Source organism: Protomyctophum bolini (genome assembly GCF_963924005.1).
Source record: "Protomyctophum bolini genome assembly, chromosome: 11".
NCBI classification, from domain to species: Eukaryota; Metazoa; Chordata; class Actinopteri; order Myctophiformes; family Myctophidae; genus Protomyctophum; species Protomyctophum bolini.
The window spans coordinates 18,031,016-18,055,076 of record NC_137872.1 but is presented as its reverse complement, the minus strand read 5'-3'; the positions used below and the strand labels follow the sequence as shown (position 1 = coordinate 18,055,076).

Here is a 24,061-nt window from a genome sequence, read left to right as displayed (position 1 = left end):
TGGCCGTTACTGCCATCATGTGGTAAGTAGTCAGCATTACATCACCCAAAATCTTAGGGACCTGCAGGAGAATTCCTTGCTAGAAGGCTTTCTTGTGCATAAGTGCATCATTGGCTATTTTCCCTAATATAAGCCCTCAATGGGGGTTGGGTTTTTGTGCTAATTTGCTTATTTACATCGAAATAAGTAGTAAAGTTTTTTTTTTACATTAAGGACAAAGAAATTATTTTTGAGCGGTGGAAATAAGGAAATTAATTAATAGCCCCATTCAATTCAATGCAATTCATTGAGGGCTTATGGTAGGGGAAATAGCCAATAATGCGCTTTTGCACAAAATAACACCTGGACCTCTTTGGTGGGTAACAACTACAAATAAAGGTAAGAAAGCCTTCTAGCATGAAATTCTCCTTTAAGAATAATGAAGATGTAGAAACGGCTGCAGGAGATTCATCAGAGAGGAAAACATTTTTGTTCTTCACAATTATTTTTAAATAAATGTGAATTAATTAAAATAAATAATTCTAATAAATAAATGACGCCAACTGCTGTGAAAATCCAAGATATGTGTGCATACAAATCTTATTCATTCTACTAATAAAATGTCTTCAAACATCATCCTTCTTAGGTTGGCTTCATGGACAGTACATTTCACACCTAGATGTTAGTCAGGTTTCACCTGACAAACACAAAAAAATAATGCCCCTCTCGACAGATTCAGTAGCGCAGCTCGGAATCCGTTCTTGAGAGATTATCGATCAGACTACCGGAGCTGTTGGACAATGTCCTTGTCCATCTCCAGCTCTTCATCTGAAGGTCTCCTTTCATGTTTTGCTGCTCTGCTGTCCATCTTGGGTTTAAAAGCTCTGGCCAGCATCTCCTTCTGGATCCTCTGCTCTCTCCGTTTCTGCATCAGAGCTAGAATCTCCTCTCTCTGGATGGCCACGGACAAGTACCTCCTCTTCTCCTCCTCAGCTTGGAGCCGTTGCTGCTGCTGCTGGAGCATTGGGATACAGGCTGCGTGGGCACCTAAACACGAATTGTGGGCACCTCAATGTTAAACTTATTTTTTTCATGATAAATTAATTATTATAATTGGATGGTTTAGAATCTAAACCATCCAATTATAATATCTAAACCATCCAATTATAATAATTCATTTATCATGAAAAAATGTAGAATTATGTGCAGGATGTCATTTTAGAGGGGACTTAATTTAACTTTTTTGAATATTTAATTTGAAAAGAAAAAACCTCTCTCATACTATATATAATTATATATAATAATTATTATTATTATTTTATTTTTCAATGTACGTTATACCGTGGGGCATTGTGGTTGTTGTAGTTGTAGTTGTTGCTGGAGCTGAGCGCCCCCTTTCGGCAGCTGCACCGGAGGAGTCGCGCAGGTGCGGCCGGGCCACGGGCAGCCTCTGGCGGATGTCTGAGGACACCAGCCGGGACTCCAACGGCGGCTGGAGTGATACGGAGCTCCACAGCTGCTTGGCGTGAAACACGTCCTCCGGCGACGAGCCGTCGAACATGATGAAGTACTTGTCAAACTCCTCGTCTTGCACGTCCTCCGCCGCCTGGGAATCCTCCCGACTTTGGAGCGCCATGCCGTTAAAGTCGAAAAGAAGAAAGAAAGAAACACAACACACACACCACCACGACGACAAAATGAGACACCTGCGAATAGGGTAATTTTATGCCTGCGTTGATAGCTAGCAGGCACAAGTAAAGAACTAAAATATGGCATGCTAAAACAGGGGTCTTTTTAAAAACAATCCAAAATCTTGTCAAAACTCTTGTGTATGGGACGCTTTAGCTGTTTAGCAGACAGACAGAGAGAGAGAGAGAGAGAGAGAGAGAGAGAGAGGCAGAGGCAGAGCAGAACCTAATGTGTTGCAATGCAGATTCAACTTTTTCATAGATCTATCACAGCACTCAGTGTTTTTTTTGTTTTGTTTTTTACACCTTATCTTTTCTATGTTGGATTCATGTTAGGCCTAATTTGTATTTTCAGACATTTAACCTATGCATTTAACCGCTTAAACCCTCAATACCTGCCTGATGACAACATGTCATGACCTTTGGCACTGTACTTGGTCTGCTCTTTTGTCCTTACATACACCTAGCCCTGAAACATGACTGCCATGATGATTATCATGACAGTCATGACGTAACTGCACCCTGTTTTTTGCGCTTGCTACATTTACAATCAAAACGTATATATAAACATTCGGAATTCAAATATAAAGTACTCACAATTTGTCCCACGGGTGTTAGTTAGTTGCTGCTCCAGCGATTAGAATTGCTGCATCCCGCGTTGTTTAATAAAAAGCATTTTTATCCGAGCGCCCCGGCTACTTTTTTCAAACGGGGTTCGTTTGGGAAATGCACAGTTGCACACCGGGAGCGCACTCGCCTATTAGTCTGTATTGGCAGGGCGGTCAGCGTACCTATATCGAACACACCGAGTGCCACCCTCCTCCCGACCGATAGGGGCGCGTAGTTGAAAGCCAATGGCAAAATAACAGCTCGGATAAAAATGCTTTTTATTAAACAACGCGGGATGCAGCAATTCTAATCGCTGGAGCAGCCACTAACTAACACCCGTGGGACAAATTGTGAGTACTTTATATTTGAATTCCGAATGTTTATATATACGTTTTGATTGTAAATGTAGCAAGCGCAAAAAACAGGGTGCAGTTACGTCATGACTCTCGTATGAATACGAGAGTCATGAATCATGGCTATTATACACCCAAACCTCTTGCCAAGTATAGACGACCTACAAGCTCACAACGCCTCGCAGAACTTTGTTAGCTTGTAGATTCACCCCAGAATAGGGATGATAGGGGCTATATGGGTTCAGGTGCATGGTTTGCATTATTTTTATTTTTAAAGCTCTTATCACACAAAGATTTGGTGACCCCTTTAGTAACTCTGAGGACCCCCTATATCTTCAACCCCATGTTGAAGACCCCTGGGGCACACTAACTAATACAATTGGCAGCACAATATCATAAATAGGTGAGTAGGAAGAAAATAGGACTTTATCCAAGCCTATTAATAGACTAATGTGTTTTCTCTGTAAACTTTATGTTAACACAAATATTCTAACTTGCCACTCAGTGTTTTCCATACACACACCACTTGGATCAATTAAATCAAACAAATTTAAAACTATTCCTTTTGAAATGTATGCTGTTGCTTGAATCCCAACAAGAACCGATTTAATACTAAACTGTTCTTTGCAGTATATTCTATATTCATTATTCACTGCACATGCTTTGTTGTCAGAAGAACTATAAACTCACTAGGCCTATATGATAAACTCAAAAGTAGGCCTACAGTTATGTTACAGCCAGTCAGTCAGCAGTCAGTCAGTGGCGAAAAAGCTACCCTATGGCATCAGCGCTGTTGTTATCTTTGGTTACTGGGGAAACGGAGGGGGGGGGGTGGGTCCTCCCCCAGGTGTAGCGGGCCTGTTTAAATAGTTTGCAGGATGATGCTGCAGTTTGATGATGAACAGTTCTGCATCACGGCTCCATCTAACCCGTCCTGTCTCTGTCTGGAGCTTCATGCTGCCTACAGTCAGCACTCGTCAGCCACCAAGACCCCACAACGTAAGTATGAAGAGCTTATTCACCTTAAACAGCTACATAGCACCAAATGGACCCTTATTTTATCCATATGTTTGGCTACACACACACACACACTGACTTACAATATAAAAAAGATTAACAAGCTGGTTGTGTTCACAAATAATAGGTGTGTTTAGAAATAATGTTTAGTGTTTTCACAAATAATACTTATGGTAATAAGTATTAATAATACCTAATAGCCTATTGTCTTTGCCCACATTTCAGTTGATTTAAGCAATTATTTAAGTAAAGCAATGTATACTTAGAAGTTTTATGTTGCAATCCAGGGGTAGGCTACTGGATGACTAATTCTGCCCTTACATCCATTTTGATCACTTCCATTTCAATTGAATATGAATTTATCCTAAACTTAGACCTAAGAGATGTCAGATATAGATTTTTATAAAATGATGTTGTTTTGCCAACACTTTTATATGTGCCAGTGGCCACACACATTTTGGCATGAACGGCAAGCTTGGCTGGACACATGAGGTGCACCTTATAAGGTAGTATATGGCTCAAGAAGTAGCTAGCATCCCTCTCTGGGCCCATTGAGCACAAGGGAGGTAGCCAAACATGGGCATTGCAAAATGGCACCTGCAGGGTTTTGGATTATAGGGATTGTTATCTGCATGCTGCTACTTTGCATATTTTATTGTCACCTGTTCAATGGACGGTCAAGGCAAACGGCGCAGCCTTGTCACCTGCATACGAGGATAAGTGAGTAAGTAGCCTGATGCAAACCTGCAGTATGGAAATGTATTGATTGCGTAATGTCATATCGATGACACCACTGCTCTATCTGTCCAGGCCAGGTCATTAAACGCAAATGTAATAAATGTTACCATTATGGCATTTGAATGGGAAGAAAGCGGTGTTTCGTTCAGGGTGCATGACTTTGTGTTCTGTATCAGGGTTCAACTTTTTTCAATCCAAGGACTCCTTAGTTGAGAGAGATGAAGCAGGGACCCCCGCACTACATATTGTATAATATTGTGTTGCAGACTATTAATAATTTTGTAGATGTCATAGCTTCATAGACTTGTTTGACAGCACTGTAATCGGTGTATGTTGTATTCATGTTAATGTGCATTTTCAATCGTCAATACTTAGTAAACTTGACCTTCCACTCTGTAGTCTGCTCTTTTTCCCCCTCTACACCAAACATCTCTTTCCAAAAACAGCCAATGTTGTGAGCTTGTAGATCTGCTATTTTTGGCTAAAGTTATCCTCAGAATAAGAATGCTAGCGTTCAAGTGGTTGATGTAAAGAAATATACATCTTCCCATTTGGCTGACCCCTTGTAGTAACTGTGAGGACCCCCTTTTAAAGACCCCTGTGTGATGAGACCAGCAGACTACGCTGTGGCTGTGTCCTAGAATAACACTGTCTATAATGCCTTATATTAACCCATTTTGACCTGAGATCAGATTCTAAAAATGTCTTCTACATACTGACAGTTTTCTGAAAAAGCTATGTTTCTATGTCAGTGGTTCTTTGATTTTTCAAAAATTGCAGACCTACAAGCTCGTACTTGGTGGCGCGCTATGAGCTTGTAGATCTGCTATTTTTCAATAGCTAAAGCATAACATAATGCTAACACCAAAAGGGGTTCCCGCCCAAAATACTTGCAATGCATTCCAATCTGCCCATAACAAAGAATGATAACGTTATAAGCATTCAGAAATACTCATAATACTTGATAACAATAACTAACAACATTATGAAGCATTTAATAATGTCTTGTGCAAGGATCATAGTGTATTATATTATCATAGTTGCACTGTAATATGTTAGAATAATTTTATAATGTATTACAATAACTGTTATAATGCATTATTGTGTAATTATAAGTTAAAGTTGTCATTGGTGCTTTAAAAAATACATGTCCTGGAGGTGTAGACAGAAACAATTTTAGTTTTTCTTACATAAAACACTTTCACTTTACCATAATGTGTTCTTCAATATCAATATGATTATTTACAACTAGTATACAGCGGATTATGGTGCTTTTTTGGGTGGTGCAACCACTCATATACAGAGCTTTGTGTGTCTCTGGCTGGCTGTGTCCCTGGCTGTGTTCCTGTGTCCGAGCACGAAAATAGCGTTTGGTTGGTTTCCATCACCAAGTGTCACTGTTGTGCAGCCTAATACACACACACACACGCACACACACACACGCACACACACACACACACACACACGCACACACACACACACACACACACACACACACACACACACACACACACACACACACACACACACATATTAACTATATACATACTGTGTATGATGATTTTGGGTGTGACAAGACATGTATAGTACAGTGACAATACAGTACAGTAGAGTACTGGGGGTCTGGATGTTCCGGGGACCCCCATACGGTAACTGTCATTTCTCGACCGTTTCGAACACGCAGCGGCTCGCCGTAACCGGGCCGGTACCCTGGGCTCGTTCCTGGGGGTCTGGAAGTTCCAGGGACCCCCACACAGACTTGCACCACTCACTTCACACGGGTGTGATTTTTGGAATTTTTTATGCCTTATAGACATGGACCAAAATGGTCCCCTGACTCTCCTCAGATGAGCCTTTTATGGTTTGAATGCCTCAGGCAGCATCAGTGAAGCAATGGTCAGCAGAATGAAGATTTTTGTCCTTGATTTTTTTGATCACTTGATCACTGCTGTAATCAACAACTCTGTGAACTCACTCGCAGATGTAACCACATGAACCGTCACATCTCAATTCTGGGGGGCGAACCTTCGGTGAATATAGCAGATCTACAAGCCTGGCTATTGTCAGTGAAGAGATTTGTTGTAGAGGGAAAATGGACAAATATGAATCCCTGGGGGACTCCAGTCCACCAAGTACTGTATATAGGTTTTAAGTGTCAATTGAATACTACCTTGTGTCTTGTCTGCAGATCACATTTCGTCGCATCTGCCACCAACAAACTAGAAACTGATTTAAGTGCCAGTGACCCACCCGAGATCAACCCATCTACCATCGACACGCCACAGGACCCGGTTGCCAGTGACACTCCAGGCCCCGGCTCTTCCACGCCAGACATCCAGTCAGCTCCCAGTGACATTTCCACGATGGCTGACGATGAGGACAAGTACCTCTTCCTCCAGAATGACTTTCAGAACACTGGGGCGTCTCCCGACTGGTCGGCCAAGAGGATGGTGTGGATTCCTGCGGAGAAGGACGGTTTCGAGGCAGCCAGCATCAAGGAGGAGAAGGGCAATGAGGTATCAAAGAGTAGTTGAAATTATTTTCCGTGCAAGCTCTCAAATTTGCAGTTACTGAAAGAGTTAGAACAGGGAAAGAGAATAGACAGTCAAATAACAGGAGAGCAGTCAAATAAAGCATACAAATTCCAGTATAATACAAAATCAGCAATGGAAGAATAGCATGGCACCTTTTTGTGCAGGTGGAAAACATATCCAATAGATCAAAAATAGCATCAGGTATATCAAGTCATAGTAATTTTTTTCCCGGTTAAAGTGACACGATTAAACAAAAACAAAGCATTAACGTATTTTATGAAAAACAGAGCAGGTATAAAATCACATCAAATAGTAACAATGGTTCATGTGTATGGTTAAAGTGGCAAGGTATGTGTCATTAAACCCAAATTCTAAGGATTATAATACACATTCTTCACAACCATTTGCTTGGCTTTTACAATTTTCAAACATTTGCATGTTATCTCCCCCTTTTACATACCGGTATATGCCCCGTATCTTTTACTGTGAAGCTACGATCAAACTGAAACAAAATATATGGCTGGTCTCATGCGTAAATTATTAGTCGTTCGATGGTGTGATGCACAGTCAATAGCCGAAGCTCTGTAGATCGGCTATTTTCTTATGATGCATGTAAGGCAAGGCAAATTATATTTAATTGGACAACAAGGCATTTCAAGCTAGATTAGACATTTGTAGAACCGGCCTCAGGTCTTACTTAACGGGTTAAGCTCCTCATCTAAAACACAGTGGTGTCCATCCTGGTCCTCTGCAGGTGGTGGTGGAGCTGCCCAACGGTCAGAAGGCCACCGTGAACAAGGACGACGTCCAGAAGATGAATCCGCCCAAGTTCAGCAAGGTGGAGGACATGGCCACGCTCACCTGCCTCAACGAGGCCTCCGTCCTCCACAACCTCAAGGAGCGCTACTTCTCCAGCCTTATCTATGTGAGCAGTGAGCACACGCACGCACGTCGCACACACGCACGCACGCACACACACACACACACACACACACACACACACACACACACACACACACACACACACACACACACACGTGTATGATTTGAGATGGAACAGGGCAGGAGGCTTGTTCCTATGATCTGTGTGCTGTTCTTCTGCCAGAATCTACTCAACCCATTCTGACCTGACACACGCACAGACGAATGGTCTGTGTGTGTGTCGTATGTCTTCTAAATCCTGACAGTTTAAAACAATAGCAGGTGCGCTATGAGCTTGTAGATCTGCTATCTTTCAATAGCTAAAGCATAACATAATGCTAATAACAAAATGGGTTCCCGCCTAAAATGGGTTAAATAAATTGTCAACCTTCACCCTGACTGGATATCCATATTTTCCATTACCGGTATAACACAAACACACATACGCATATGCACCCATCGCTCACGTCATTGCTGTTTGGCATCTCCATAATTTCACTTTTTGTGTTTTTTTTGTAAATTAATATCCGACTTGATCATACTACAGTCTCACTCAAAAGCATCAAAGGTAGCTGATCCTCGAGCTCGATCTACTACATTAGCTATTTTAGTTTTGGACATAAAATGAGGTTTCCGCCATGTGCGAGCAGAATGTTACTTAAAAGGGTAGAGAGGGATGGAGGCATGGGGCTCCCCCATTTTCGTCATTACTATTGGGCTGCTAACATCCGGTGTCTTGCCTTTTGGAATCATTTCTACCTTAAGCCTAATTGCCCAGAATGGACATCTCTGGAGCTAAAATCGTGTAGGGATTTATCACTTCCAGCTATTCTTAGTTCACCGCTTGGCCGCCCCCTGCCTGATTCAATAACTAACCCGGTGGTGCGTCATACGCTGAGAGTGTGGGCCCAGTTCAGGAAAACTTATAATTATAGAGACCTCTCAGTCCTGTGGCATCCAACCACCTTTTTGTTCCATCAATGCAAGACATGAACTTTCAGAGTTGGCATGGAAAGGGCATCAAATGGTTTAAAGACCTCTTTATAGAAGGGAGGTTTGCATCCTTTGATCAAATTTCAAAGAATAGTCTACCTAGACCACACTTCTACAGATTTCTGCAGGCCCGGCATTATGTGAGCTCTATATTACCTGGCTTCCCTAATAAGCCTAATGCTCACCCTATTGATGAATTTCTGTCTTTTGACCCAACGATTAAGGGCGCCATTTCAATATTATATGATATCATTTCAAATTCGAGGCCATAGCGCCCTTAGATAAGATAAAGGCCGACTGGGAACATGATCTGGGGCTCACACTGTCTGATGTATATGGGATTCAATTTTTTCTTCTATACACAAGTCCTCTGTTTGTGCACGACATTGCTTAGTGCAGTTTAAAATAGTCCTCATATGAGCTCAAGCTCATGTCTAAGGCTAAACTGGCTAGTATTTATCCTGACGTAACTCCTACCTGTGACAAGTGCAAGAGCGGTGATGATGCAACTTTGTTCCATCAGTATTGGATGTGTCCAAAATTACAACCATTTTGGGGGAATGTGTTCAAAACTCTATCCAACATTCTACACCAAAATCTAGACCCAGATCCCTTAATGGCTCTGCTTGGCACTGCTGGAAGGGATGACCTTCCTCTAACACACATAGAGTGTCGTATGGTCGACTTTGCCTTATTGCTTGCTAGGCGTGCCATTCTGCTCAAATGGAAGGATGCTGCCACGCCCGTGCTCCGTCAGTGGCTTCGTGATATAATGTCCTGTCTCGAGTTAGAGATGTTAAGGTTTTCAATTGCCGGCTCTGGAAAAAAGTTTTACAAGACCTGGGGTCCGTTTATGACATTCTACCACAACACACAAACTGTATAGTGTGCCTATGTCTTGGCCAACGCCAAACCACAACAGAAACAAAATCTGCTCTGCTATAAAAATCTGCTTTATTTTATTTTTATTCTTTTTATTATTATTTATTTTTGTAATTATGTATGCATGTATTTCGTGTATATGTGTATATAGATATAAATTTAGTTTTGACTGTCTTTCCGACTATCCTTGGGATTGTGGGTGGGGGGTGGGTGGGATAGGGGATTGAGTTAAATTTTTATTTTCATATTTTGATGTCTGTTTAATACTTGGCCCTGGGTTTGTCACAAAGATTTTGAAAAGATAATGTGAGGTTTCCATGGGGGGCATGGTGGCCCAGTCGGTATACTGTCGCCTCACAGCTAGAAGGTCCTGGGTTCTAACCTGACGCTGCCAGATGAGGGCGGTATTGCGGAAACATATTCCCCAACACAACACTCATCTGGGATCTCTGACGGAGTTGAGCCCTGAGTCAGATCTGCGCTTTATGAGCTAAAGGCGGGATGCGGATGTGACGGTATATAGACACGTCGATATGATTGGTTGTGTTTGCACGCCCACACGGTGATAGACAGACGCTCCCATCCAATCATCTACCATGTATCTTGAAAAAAAGGAACAGCCCCGTCATCGAATTTGCTTCCGCGATCCCAGATCCAAATAAGCTGTGAAACAAATTTGTGTAGCAAGCTTTTTGGATCTGGCAGCGTCAGGTTACCTGGGTTCATAATGTGAGGTTTCCATGGGGAGCACTGTGGCCCAGTCGGTAGTTACTGTCGCCTCACAGCTAGAAGGTCCTGGGTTCATAATGTGAGGTTTCCATGGGGGGCACTGTGGCCCAGTCGGTAGTTACTGTCGCCTCACAGCTAGAAGGTCCTGGGTTCATAATGTGAGGTTTCCATGGGGGGCACGGTGGCCCAGTCGGTAGTTACTGTCGCCTCACAGCTAGAAGGTCCTGGGCTCATAATGTGAGGTTTCCATGGGGGGCACGGTGGCCCAGTCGGTAGTTACTGTCGCCTCACAGCTAGAAGGTCATGGGTTCGATTCCCGCTCTCTCAGCTCCGTGTCATCTGTGCCCATCCCCGAGTCGGGGTTGGCATAAGGGCCTTCCTGTGTGGAGTTTGCATGTTCTTCCCGTGTCCCCTAGGGTAGGTACCACCCTCACAAAAAACATGCAATAATCCTGGTCTTTAAACTGGGGCGGGGCGTCTGATGGAGGGGAAAGGAACTGGTTGGAATAACGTGTTCCTTTCACGCGCTACGTCCAGCCGGGGAAACTCCCCCCTGTCAGGTGAAAAGAAACAGCTTGGACTGCTCATGCATAGAAGGAAGCATGAGGTCAGTACGTTGCTCTCCCCAGGTTGGCAGAGGAAATGTAGCGCCCAGGATTACTTTGCATAATTGGCACTGGGTTAAAAAAAACATGGGTTGTGGGCTAAGAAATATTTAAAGATAATATGAGGTTTCCACCCGACAGAGACGATCATTGTGTACCATGTTCCCAGACGTACTCAGGCTTGTTCTGCGTAGTGGTGAACCCCTACAAGATGTTACCCATCTACACTCAGAAGGTCATTGAGATGTACAAGGGCAAGAAGCGTCACGAGGTGCCTCCACATATTTACTCCATCACAGACAACGCCTACAGGAACATGATGCAAGGTTAGTGGACCTCCTGGTGTGTGTGTGTGTGTGTGTGTGTGTGTGTGTGTGTGTGTGTGTGTGTGTGTGTGTGTGTGTGTGTGTGTGTGTGTGTGTGTGTGTGTGTGTGTGTGTGTGTGTGTGTGTGTGTGTGTGTGTGTGTGTGTGTGTGTGTGTGTGTGTGTGTGTGTGTGTGTGTGTGTGTGTGTGTGTGTGTGTGCGTGTGCGTGTGTAGTGCATGTACCAAAGAAATCACAGCGGGCAAATGAAGATCACGCTTCCTCGTTATACAATATGAATGGGGTCAGAAGGGGGCCGACAACTTGAACAACCAATGTTTTGTATTAATAAACGAGTGGAGACGGAGACTAAAAATATATGGTGGACAGACAAGGCCACACCAACATGCAGAATAGGTGAATAGTGTACATTTGCACACAGTTTGTTTTACTGTGAATTGTTGAGATGAGTCATGTATCATGTATTCCTGTATATCATGTATTATACCTTTACCAAGCCAAGGTCATGCCATAAAATATAACCTCCCCACTGAGTTCCCATGTTATGGCAGGTGCTACGCTGTCAGCAATCTGTCTGGAGTCTGACTACTGTCTACTGTCAGTGACCTCAAACCAAGCCCCACTTTCCATTCAGCATGGAAATGGCCATACATGGAGCACAGCGGCATACTCCCTGAGACCCTGAGTCCACTAGTAGCTATTTTTAGCCAGAAGTATCTAATCTCTGACTGACCTAGCTTTTAAGGAGTTTTCATTACCCTGCTATACCAGTGAATGGGCCTGAAACCCTGGAAGGTTTCAGCGCTTTGAGCGTTCAGCTTGACTTGCACGGAAATCAAGGTCAGTTTGTGTTCAGGGCCTATTTTATCCCCCAATAACCTCTCTGTCTGTCTCTGTCTCTCTCTCTCTCTGCCACTGTTTTGTGCCTCAATAGACCGTGAGGACCAGTCGATCCTGTGCACGTGAGTGAAAACACCAAACATTTTCCATCACATACAGTATGACTTTCATGTGAGGTCATTTTCACTAAAGTGAAAGAAGATCAGCCTGATTTTAACGAATTAGGACTTTCACGTATGCATTTGCATAGCTGGCTTACATTTGCAACTTAACAATAGATGTTTTGTATCTGTTTCTACTCTCAAAGCCCAGGGTCAGTGTTTAAAAAAAAGACGGCGTGACATTTTCTTAACCACCAATCTAGAATCTCACAATTTGTCGCATAAATTGTGAGCTTGTAGATTGGCTATTTTCAGCATGCAAAGTATAAAATCAGGCATTACGACACCATCAAGGACTGCCAAAATTTGCGCAACAAAATCAACTGTAGATTCAGTCGACTAAAACTAGACTAACACTAAAACAATTCAGATGACTAAAATATGACTATAAGTAAATTAATTTGCTGTCAAAATCAACACTGCTGAGCTGTTCAGTACCCTCCCCTCACCCCTCTCCTCTCATCCCTCCATCCAGAGGGGAGTCAGGCGCTGGGAAGACAGAGAACACCAAGAAGGTGATTCAGTACCTGGCTCTGGTGGCCTCGGCACACAAGGGGAAGAAGGACCCTGTAAGTTGACACACACACACACACACACACACACACACACACACACACACACACACACACACACACACACACACACACACACACACACACACACACACACGAAACAATTCCAGAAAATGTATTCAACCCTGCAGTTCAGCCAGTTGCCTAATTCATAGTCCATTTATGAAGCTGGTTCAAATACAGTATAATGAATTGCATTTTTATAGCGCTTTTCCAAGTGCTCAAAGCGCTTTACAATGGTTCATTCATTCATACATTGGGAGGTGAAGCGGCGAACATCCAACACCAGCGTCCTCACTTCCCACATTCACAATGGTGGCAAGCTCACACCAACCAACTCATTGGAGGCAATGTAGGGTTCAGTGTCTTGCCCAAGGACACTTCGACATGTAGACAGGAGGAGCCGGGATTCGAACCGCCGACCCAGGGATCATTGGACGACCTGCTCTACCTCCTGAGCCACAGCCGCCCTAGTATGACACACATGCCAAGATGATATTCAAGCTAACAAGGCATCAAGCTCAGCTCTTGTCAGCAAGTAACACTGCGACATATACTAGCGTCATGTCCAGGGGGTGTACTTGTACATCATGTCCAGGGGGTGTACTTGTACATCAAGCTGCCTCACGCTACAGAAACAGGAGATAGGCTCCTGCCCTATGGCTCGTCAAGGCTACTTATTACAAGGCTACTTATTACAAGGCTACTTATTACAAGGCTACTTATTACCAATGGAAATTTAGAGAGGTATATTTACAAAATTCATATAGCCATTAGCCAAAGTCTTTCTTGAGAACCAAGTTGTGTTTATTGTGATGTTGGAAAACAAGAAGCCGGTATTAAAGTGTACATTCTACACAACAGGATCCCAGTGCCCTCACAATGGTCAAGGTGAGGAGATCTACACGGCACAAAGCTGTATTTAACGCTGGCTGTTAGGCCGGTGGTGGGCATGGAGCTTGTGGCTGTTAGGCCGGTGGTGGGCTTGGAGCTTGTGGCTGTTAGGCCGGTGGTGGGCTTGGAGCTTGTGGCTGTTAGGCCGGTGGTGGGCGTGGAGCTTGTGGCTGTTAGGCCGGTGGTGGGCTTGGAGCTTGTGGCTGTTAGGCCGGTGGTGGGCGTGGAGCTTGTGGCTGTTAGGCCGGTGGTGGGCATGGAGCTTGTGGCTGTTAGGCCGGTGGTGGGCTTGGAGCTTGTGGCTGTTAGGCCGGTGGTGGGCGTGGAGCTTGTGGCTGTTAGGCCGGTGGTGGGCTTGGAGCTTGTGGCTGTTAGGCCGGTGGTGGGCTTGGAGCTTGTGGCTGTTAGGCCGGTGGTGGGCGTGGAGCTTGTGGCTGTTAGGCCGGTGGTGGGCGTGGATCTTGTAGCTGTTAGGCCGGTGGTGGGCTTGGATATTTTCAAACAACATATTCTCACTCTCAGGTCGTTTTTCAATGTTTCTGGGAGTCCCGTTGGGTGATGCATGGTCAGATTTGGCCACAGCTCGTCACTCATTTTATGCAATGGGTGTGAGAATGTTGCATACAACCCTGATTAAAAGGCAACTGAATTAATTAATTAATTAATCTATTTATGAAACCTCTATTGCTTGCAGGCAATGAACCACAGGAAACAAACATGGAACAAGTACAATAAATCATGCAACAACAACAACAACAACAACCTCATAGCATATATATTTTGAATGTTTTTCACTAGGTCAGTCTAGGGATATCAAATGATTACTAATACCTAGTTTATGGTGCTCTCCCTCAACTGTAGCAGGGAGGAGGTCTGGACTATGTGAGTATATCCAAATGGATATTGCCCAAATGGACCTGTATCCAGACAGGTCCATTTGGTTAAATTGTTATACACTCAGTATTGCAACCCCCTGTTAAATTAATCACTACTATATTGCATGAATTTTGTGTACACATTCAGCATTTTCAGACTTACTGTTATTGCTAGAGCATGAGCATTGTGCTTGATTCACATACCTCTGTGTGCATCTGTTTATTTTTCTGTGCTCGTGCTGTCAGTTAGTGTGCTTGTGCATTTCTCGCTACACGTCTATTGATTATTGTGTGCGGACGGACGGACGGCCTATAATGTCTTGTGCTGTATATAGGGGGAGCTAGAGAAGCAGTTGCTGCAAGCCAACCCTATCCTGGAGGCCTTTGGAAATGCCAAAACCATAAAGAATGACAATTCCTCTCGATTTGTAAGTCACTTTGAGCCCACATGTTGGTGGCCTGCTGTGTCACCAAAGCAATTAATGATATCAACTTGTTGCTATTTAGCATTCATTTACAGTATATCATGGTCTGTCCACAGGGCAAGTTCATCAAGCTCAACTTTGACGTGACAGGATTCATTGTTGGAGCCAACATCGACACTTGTATCCTCTGAGCTCAACCCATTTAGGCCTGACTTCGAAATTAAAAAAAAATCTTCTTAATCCTCCAGTTTTCTGAAATAAATATTTTCACGATTTTTCAAAAATAGCAGACCTTGTAGATCTGCTATTTTTCAATAGCTAAATTATAACATAATGTTTAAAACACCAAAAGGGGTTGAGAGAGAGAGAGAGAGAGAGAGAGAGAGAGAGAGAGAGAGACATAATTACATGTAGCTACTTAGATTGGGTAAGAGAGATGTCCATGGAAATATTCATTCATGTATATTCATTTTCAATATTCTACAACGGGGCTGGACATGGGCAGGGGCCTTGTCCAGAGCCCGGGCAGAGGTCTTTTTGTGCCGTTCTGGACAACCGTGGGTCCGACCGACTTGACACCAGGCACGTGCACCCCTGTGGGGGGTGTGAACACGTGTGTCGAATTTGAAGTCGGTGGGGGGAACGGTTCCCGAGTTACATGGATTACACACACAGAGACATGGTGCAGTTATAGATAGATATATGGTAGAGTATGTTTATACAATATGACTAGTACATCACAGCTGTAGTCTCTAGTCTTCCACTGAGTAAGTTCTTTGAAACAGATGGCAGAACGGATTGGACACTAGGGCATGGCATGTTTGCTGTATTTCAGACATCGTTGAAATGACCTCTCTCCGGACATAAAACCTAGCCTGGGGCGTGTTAACTAAACACAGAGAAGGGTCAAAGAAAGAACCCACACATTTGAAATGAGTTGTTTGTCTTTAACCGTCTCCTGACCGGACCAGACCTGCTGGAGAAATCTCGCTGTGTTCGCCAGGCCAAGATCGAGAGATCCTTCCATATCTTCTACTACATGGTGGCAGGAGCCAAAGACAAGATGCGAGGTGAGCAAACCTTCTTACCATCATCACTATGTGGATTCTGGTGGCCTGAATTTTGTTGTATTTTTACTTTATATCCAATTGTTATTTTTATAGCAATACTTTTGAACAGCAGACGTTTACTTGTAACAGAGTACGGTGGCATTGATACTTTTACTCAAGTAATAAATAAGAGTACTTCTTCCACCACGTGTGCGAGTAGAGGAGCTGCTCCTGGAGGATTTTGGCGGCTATCGTTTCCTGATCGATGGCCACGTGGAGGTTCCAGGCCAGGAGGATGATGAGATGTTTGGTGAGACGCTGGAGGCCATGGAGATCATGGGCTTCACTGAGGAAGAGAGACTAGGTAGGTTCACTGCTAAGACGACAACACCTTCATCCAACTCACCCAAACCAATGACTTCTACATTTTCAAGGTTTTTTTTCCTCCCCAATGTAGTCGTCATGCCAATGAATTCCTCCCCACACACATTTCTGTATTGTCGCTGCTGCAGGCCTGGACTGAATCCCTGGAACCCACTTTAGAAACACTGACTCAGAGAATTCAACACTAGAGTTGACTTAGTACAACACACCATTTTATTTAATTTTGACAATTGACAATGATTGACTATTGAATGATTTAATTGTGTTTTTGGTGTTGAATGTCGAAACATGAACAGGGTAGATATGGCAAATTACAAATTACACCAATAATCAAAATAAATAATAAAGCAATCAACTATTGCGAAAACAAGCTAATTTTACTTACTTAAAACATAGTAACACAACATAGATGATCTATGTACTGTAGTGTACACACACATAACACATCACAATTAATGCATTGTGAGCTTGTAGATCGGATATATTCCTATACATTTTGCATTGCCCTAAATGCGCAAAATAGTGACACCAGGTAAGAGTGTGGGCAATGACATGGAGATAATGATGGAAATATGACATTGTTATCAATTTTTCATCCAGTTTTTATACATATGAATGGAAAAGATTCAAACAATTATGCAATAATTGTCATTACTTAGCTGAAATGATTGCTTCTCTAATTCTTTCTTTCTTTCTTTCTTTTTTTGTACTTCAATTCCTTGTATTGTAGGGATGTTTAAGGTGGTGTCCACTGTGCTGCAGTTGGGTAACATTAGGTTTGTAATGGAAAGGAACAGTGAGCAAGCCACCTTGCCTGACAATACAGGTAATATACAACATGTCAAGATGCTAACAGTAGAGCTAAGTTAGCTAGAGCTAGTTAACCAAACACACACACACCACACAATATAACTAGCAGTCAATACAGGGGACTGTGCTGTGCTTTTTCTGTTTTTGTTAGCACATTTATCTCAGCAAAATCTTATATTTGAGATATCCATTATTTTAGTCAATTACCACTTCTGAAGCTCTACTTTCCAATAACGTCTGCAGCATTCAATAATATCAAATGTTTGTATGCTTATTGATAGTCACCTTGTAGGCTATCATTTTGTTTTGTTCTCCAATCTATGTTGGATCTCTTCTCTCCAGCGGCCCAGAAGGTTTGTCACCTGCAGGGCATAAGCGTGGTGGATTTCACTCGGGCCATCCTCACACCTCGCATCAAAGTGGGCCGAGAGGTGGTGCAGAAAGCTCAGACCAAGCAGCAGGTACACTTGATCTCACATAGTCCTAAAACAATTTTAAAACAGTCACAGTTTTAAAATATTGATATTGAAATTGGGTTGCATCATTCACATAAGGATAATCCTTCTCTTAAGGATTCTGTTCTTTATCATCTTAAACATGCACACACTACAAGATTTTAAAAGTCTGTCACGGACGGACGTGATTCAACACTTGTGATTCCACCAGACGGGTTTCAGACGCGTCCCAGAAGCCGCTCTCCGCACTGCATTTCACTTTTGTAGCTTACTACTTTAGTACTTGTCTCTCTCAGCTATTGTGGTCCTCATGACTGTTGATAATTATCAGGGTTTGCCGTGAGAAATCCGGGAGATTCAAGAAGTGAAGTGATCCAACAGTGAAGCGCTGGGCCCTAGTGGTAAGAGGAATGACTGCCGGCGGACCCGTGGATTCATGACGAGGAAACCCGTGCAGCTGGGCTTTAACATTGAGCCCTCAGTTGCACAAATGCGTCCAAAAAGGCAGAAATAGACGGTCCTTCCAGGTGCTTCAAAACGCCACTGAGCAACTTCCACTGACATGAATAGCGGAGGGGCGGAGCTTCACGCCAGATCAGTCTCTATCCTTTTAATCCTCTGGTTTCAACGGTTTGCCACGTCGCTCAAGGTTGAACAAAATTCAACTTTGACCTCTCTAGCCATTGACCTTTCGACGCGCAGACAGAGGGTGGTACAGACTGTCAGAACAGTGAATGACTACACACACACTGCCTGGCTCATACAGAATGATACAGAATTAATTGTGTGTAACCATAGAGTTGTACAACAAGTCAGAACTCTCTGGAGTGGGGACTAGCTTGATTTAAATAGGCTAAATATTATAATTTCAAACTGAGCTACACAGGGTTTGTGACAACAAATTGGGCTCGTCTGAGGACAACCTAGAGACACTTTTACATTAATGTACCCGGAAGCATTGAAAATATTATAACTTTTACTCGCACCTAAAAACTGCTAGTGAAACACCAGGCCTCTCCCCCAATCTCTCTCCAGGCTGATTGTGCTGTGGAGGCTCTGGCTAAGGCCATGTATGAGAGACTGTTCCGTTGGATTCTGCTCAGGGTGAACAAGACTCTCGACAAGAGCAAGAAACAGTCCTCCACCTTCCTGGGCATCCTGGATATCGCCGGCTTTGAGATCTTCGAGGTGAGGCCTCAAACCTGCTGCTTTTATTCTGAGTGTCACCATTATATTATGTCCGTTGTGACCAATTAAGTCAGACGGCTGTCATGAGACCATAACATCACACCATTATTTACAATTGATTTATTGATTGATTGATTTTGATTGATTGGTTGATTACTTTATTAACAGTTTGCAGATTGTACAGAGGTACGGTTTACAATGGTTAAAACAGAACAGCATAGGGGCTTGTTTCCATTTGTGGTCCCGAATCCCACGTTTCCATTGTGGTCCTGAGCCATCAGACTTACCCAAAAGCATAATCATATCCCGAAGATAGTAGTGTTATGCGCTGTTTTTCAAATTATATCAAATATCACTCACTCACCCACATCACATGTTATTTTCAGAAGCAGTGAGTTTTCCACTTTCCACCTAATTTTAACTTCACTTGTATCCATTGACCCTGCTAAGCTTGTTATTCATTGACCCTGTAAAGATTAGCCCACTTGAAATGCTTTTGAGCTTTTGATATGAGTAGTTAGATTTGCTGTGTGTGTGTGTGTGTGTGTGTGTGTGTGGGGGGGGGGGGGGGGGGGGGTGTTTGGAGGGTGCCCATGCCTCTGCTTTTTTTTTTTTTCAATGAAATCCTATTGCAATATAGCTAGGCTGAGAGAAGAGATTCCACTTTTCCCACTTTTTATAGAATTTACCATGCCTCTGCTTTTAAAGGACAAGTCATCGCCTTTTTTTCCTACTTATATTGATCCCAAATGTCTGACCATGGGGTCTATTTGCGGATTTTCCCCTGTCGTTTCCCCAGCAGCCCCGCCCCCATAGCATAGAGCAGACAGAGGGCTACCAGCCACCTAGCTGAGTACCCTGGCTAATAAACCAGACCGAATCAGCCGTTGGCAAAAACAAATTGTCTGCCGGCGGATTACGGTCTGAGAGGCTCAAATGTACGCCCATTTCCTACACCAGAGAACTGGTGTGGCCAATCGGGACACGGTATGCAATATGGGCACCACTCAGTTCACACGGGTGTGATTTTTTTTTATGACCCACACCTTAATGACAAAAACACCTTCAATATTTTATTTATTTTAGAAACGGTTTTACTTAAGAGGGACAATGCCCTTCGCAAGTTGATGATGACATTTGTCCATGTGTAGTTCACATAGAATGCATGTGCAAATGAAACATTTAAAATATTGATTTGATGCTCATATCAACCTTTAAGTATTATGTCGTTTTTCTATTTGCACATGGATTCCATAAATTCAAGGGGGTGGACCAAACATAATGACCTGTTGCATCAACTTGCGACGGGCATTGTCCCTCTTAAGTAAAAGATGAACTATTTCTAAAATAGATACAATATTTAAGGTGTTTTTAATCCATTTATGCCCCTAGTCCCTCTTTTTGTTTAACAACCGGAACCCTGGATAATGACGTGCCCTTTCTCCTCCACGCAGGACAACTCGTTTGAGCAGCTGTGCATCAACTACACCAACGAGCGTCTGCAGCAGCTGTTCAACCACACCATGTTCATCCTGGAGCAGGAGGAATACAAGAGGGAGGGCATCGAGTGGAGCTTCATCGACTTTGGCCTTGACCTGGAGCCCTGCATCGAACTCATCGAGAACAAGGTTAGTCTAGCTCACTCTATCTATTACCAAACAACAAACACTAGATGTGAAGAAAAACATTTAGTTAATAAACCCAAGGAAAAAATGTAAGTGACCGAAATGGAATTGTGTTTTTTCCAAACGAGACTCTCGTAGCTAGACAACCTCAGAATGTCCGGAACTAAACCTCCCGAAATCCGAGATAGGAAGATGGCATATGTTTTGACTTTTGATCTGTATTGAGACAAATTTGTGCGACTGTAAAGACAAAACAGAAGCATCCGCTTTCATTTTCAGAGCTTCCGTGCTCCAGAATGTAATGGAAGCATTTGAAAATTGTTGGAGGAAACAGACTGGCCACGTGAGACTATTACTAAATAAACTAAAACTAACTAAAAGAAAAAGTCCTTCGTTTTTGTCTTTATCAATTAATTTAGTATGTATAGTAGTATTTTGGCAGCATATGAAATATATCTTCCATCCGGCACAATAATCGTATTCATTTTTTAAATTATTTGAATTAGAGGATAAGCCCCTCGAGGTGCAGCTTCTCGTCTTCCATGGAATGGAATTGGAATTTAAATAAAATATTAGATTTTATTGTACGTATTTTCATTACAATTGAGCCTTCACCGTCTCCTGCAGAAAGACCCTCCAGGCATCCTGGCGCTGCTGGATGAGGAGTGCTGGTTCCCCAAGGCCACTGACCTGTCCTTTGTGGAGAAGCTGATCAACACACACACTGGCCACTGCAAGTTCAACAAACACAAGCAGCTCAAACTCATCTTCTCCGTGCTGCACTACGCTGGCGCGGTGAGCAACAAAAAACGCACTGACCCCCTACAATGATATGTACATCTTTGGCCATGGACCCCCATCTGAAAATGTTTTTTACCGCTCACAACGCATAATCGCATATATTATATCTGCTATTCAAAGGATTTTATACTATACATAAAATGTAAACTGTACAAAATGTCTAAATGGGACATTCTGCATAATGCATGCTTTTACTTTTGATACTCTGGTATACTAAGTATATTTTAATGCCATTTCTTTTGTACTTTTACTGAGTCAATTTTGAATACCAGACTTTTACTTTTTTACTATTTCTATATGATAGTATTGATACTTTTAAAACAAATATTTCACTAACTCGTCCACCACTGTAATCAACACAGAGTGAGGCTACATGGTTTTTGACGTGGATGTGAAGTGTTATGGTAGCTGCTGTGTCTCCTTGTTCCTCCAGGTGGACTACAATGCAGCCGACTGGCTGACCAAGAACATGGACCCTCTGAACGACAACGTGACCGCTCTGCTCAACAACTCCTCCAGCAACTTTATCCAGGACCTGTGGAAGGACGGTCAGTCTACTGTACATATACTGTACAGTGTACACCACTGGTTCCCAAACAGTCGGTCCGGACCCGCTTGTGGGTCGCAGACACATTTTTATGGGTCTCTTAGTTTGTTTTGTTTTCTACATTTTGTTTTTAATTATTATAAAAAACATTAAAAAAAAGTTTTCACAAAAGAATACCACATGAAATTATTTTTAAAATATATTTTTAAAGAAATTCCATACATTTCGGGCTGAGTGTTCCAGGCACCTAGGACGGTCCAGCTGGACAGCGTGTCGCGGGTTCGAGTCTGGAGTCCGACCTTCAAGACCTTCAGAGTCAATGACTCTGATGAAGACCGCATAGGTCGAAACCAGCTCAGTGGCCTTGTGGTTAGAGTGTCCGCCCTGAAACTGGGAGGTTGGGGGTTCGATCCCCGGCCGGGTCATACCAATGACTGTAAAAATGGGACCCAATGCCTCCCTGCTTGGCACTCAGCATCAATGGGTTGGATTGGGGGGTCAAATCTACGAATCAAATGATTCCTGAGCACGGAACGGCTGCAGCTCACCACTCCTTGGCTGCAGCTCACCGCTCCTTGGCTGCAGCTCACCGCTCCTTGGCTGCAGCTCACCGCTCCTTGGCTGCGGCTCACCGCTCCTTGGCTGCGGCTCACCGCTCCAAGAGATGGGTCAAATGCGGAGAACAAATTTTACTGCGGAAACGTGTGTGACTAATCATACAACTTTTTGTTTACTAGCACCTAATAAAAGGCTTAAAATGTCCGTGCTGCTCCAGTGTCCTCTCCTCCTTCGATATTCTATTACTGTTGCATGCATGTGTTCCAGTGGACCATGTGGTGGGTCTGGTCACCCTGACTAAGATGTTATTCTATTACTGTTGCATGCATGTGTTCCAGTGGACCATGTGGTGGGTCTGGACACCATGACTAAGATGAAGGACAGCTCCACCAGCCGCTCAAAGAAGGGTATGTTCCGCACGGTGGGCCAGCTCTACAAGGAGTCCCTGGCCAAGCTGATGACCACCCTGCACAGCACCCAGCCCAACTTTGTCCGCTGCATCATACCCAACCACGAGAAGAGGGTGAGAGGCTGACGTAGAAAGATTCAACTTAATTAATGTACTTACTGTACATGTACGTTCCTGTTATTTCTAAGTTATATTATGACGTTTAGACCATAAGGCTGCCTAAATGTTTGTACAATTTCTATAAAAGATGAACTCTGAATTTAGGCTCGAGGTGAATAGACAAAAGCCTTACCTGACGACGACCCACAAGGGTTGAAACGTTGTTCAATAAAGAATTTTCCTGGGAGCAGAGAAACGGTGTAGGAGGACCAATACTTAGTTTAAACACGTCATTTTTTCAGTTTCATGTTCTCTGAACCTGTTTACTGAACCAACAGTCGATCTAGAGAGAACCAATGTTTTTGTTTCTCTCTGCTCTGGTTACTGTACAGGTTGTTGGGTTAAATCATAAACCTATCCATGCTCTGGTTACTGTACAGGTTGTTGGGTTAAATCGTAAACCTATCCATGCTCTGGTTACTGTACAGGTTGTTGGGTTAAATCATAAACCTATCCATGCTCTGGTTACTGTACAGGTTGTTGGGTTAAATCATAAACCTATGCATGCTCTGGTTACTGTACAGGTTGTTGGGTTAAATCATAAACCTATCCATGCTCTGGTTACTGTACAGGTTGTTGGGATAAATCGTAAACCTATCCATGCTCTGGTTACTGTACAGGTTGTTGGGTTAAATCATAAACCTATCCATGCTCTGCTGGTCACTCACAGGCAGGCAAGATGGACGCCAACTTGGTGCTGGACCAGCTCAGATGTAACGGCGTACTGGAGGGCATCCGCATCTGCAGACAGGGGTTCCCCAACCGCATCGTCTTCCAGGAGTTCAGGCAGAGGTCAGGGAGCTGTGTGTGTGTGCGTGTGCGTGTGCGCAGCCTAATTCATCCACTGTTAGTGCAGTGGTTTTGCTTACCGAAAAGGACAGATCTACAAATGCGTCTTGCTGCAACGCTTTGTTGTGAATATGTTCTTTTTGGCAA

At 43.3% G+C, this 24,061-nt stretch overlaps 2 protein-coding genes across 3 annotated transcripts in view; one reads left to right on the top strand and one right to left on the bottom strand.

Moving 5' to 3' along the window:
• Window positions 1-760: 760 nt before the first annotated feature.
• Window positions 761-1,626, bottom strand: hoatz (HOATZ cilia and flagella associated protein; the record flags this gene model as incomplete). Its single annotated transcript, XM_080775043.1, has 2 exons — window positions 1,321-1,626; window positions 761-1,026 (listed from the first exon to the last, which is right to left on the bottom strand). Exons 1-2 carry the CDS (start codon window positions 1,613-1,615, stop codon window positions 761-763), a joined length of 561 nt encoding a protein of 186 aa, XP_080631169.1. The 5' UTR covers window positions 1,616-1,626.
• A 1,850-nt stretch (window positions 1,627-3,476) lies between these two features.
• LOC308324183 (uncharacterized protein) overlaps window positions 3,477-24,061 on the top strand; it is a 44,191-nt gene continuing 23,606 nt past the window's right edge. Inside the window, exons 1-18 of one of the 2 annotated variants that reach the window (XM_080776152.1) lie at window positions 3,477-3,628; window positions 6,573-6,900; window positions 7,673-7,843; window positions 11,218-11,374; window positions 12,308-12,335; window positions 12,850-12,943; window positions 15,051-15,143; window positions 15,257-15,320; window positions 16,112-16,210; window positions 16,410-16,553; window positions 17,304-17,399; window positions 17,726-17,844; window positions 18,874-19,026; window positions 20,481-20,654; window positions 21,279-21,446; window positions 21,886-22,000; window positions 22,896-23,080; window positions 23,796-23,917. In XM_080776152.1, the coding sequence (XP_080632278.1) occupies window positions 6,748-6,900; window positions 7,673-7,843; window positions 11,218-11,374; window positions 12,308-12,335; window positions 12,850-12,943; window positions 15,051-15,143; window positions 15,257-15,320; window positions 16,112-16,210; window positions 16,410-16,553; window positions 17,304-17,399; window positions 17,726-17,844; window positions 18,874-19,026; window positions 20,481-20,654; window positions 21,279-21,446; window positions 21,886-22,000; window positions 22,896-23,080; window positions 23,796-23,917 (2,135 nt within the window). In that variant the 5' untranslated portion in view covers window positions 3,477-3,628; window positions 6,573-6,747. Of the gene's footprint in view, window positions 3,629-6,572; window positions 6,901-7,672; window positions 7,844-11,217; window positions 11,375-12,307; window positions 12,336-12,849; window positions 12,944-13,816; window positions 13,838-15,050; window positions 15,144-15,256; window positions 15,321-16,111; window positions 16,211-16,409; window positions 16,554-17,303; window positions 17,400-17,725; window positions 17,845-18,873; window positions 19,027-20,480; window positions 20,655-21,278; window positions 21,447-21,885; window positions 22,001-22,895; window positions 23,081-23,795; window positions 23,918-24,061 lie in introns of those variants that run through there. The other variant, XM_080776151.1, reaches the window with a different exon arrangement.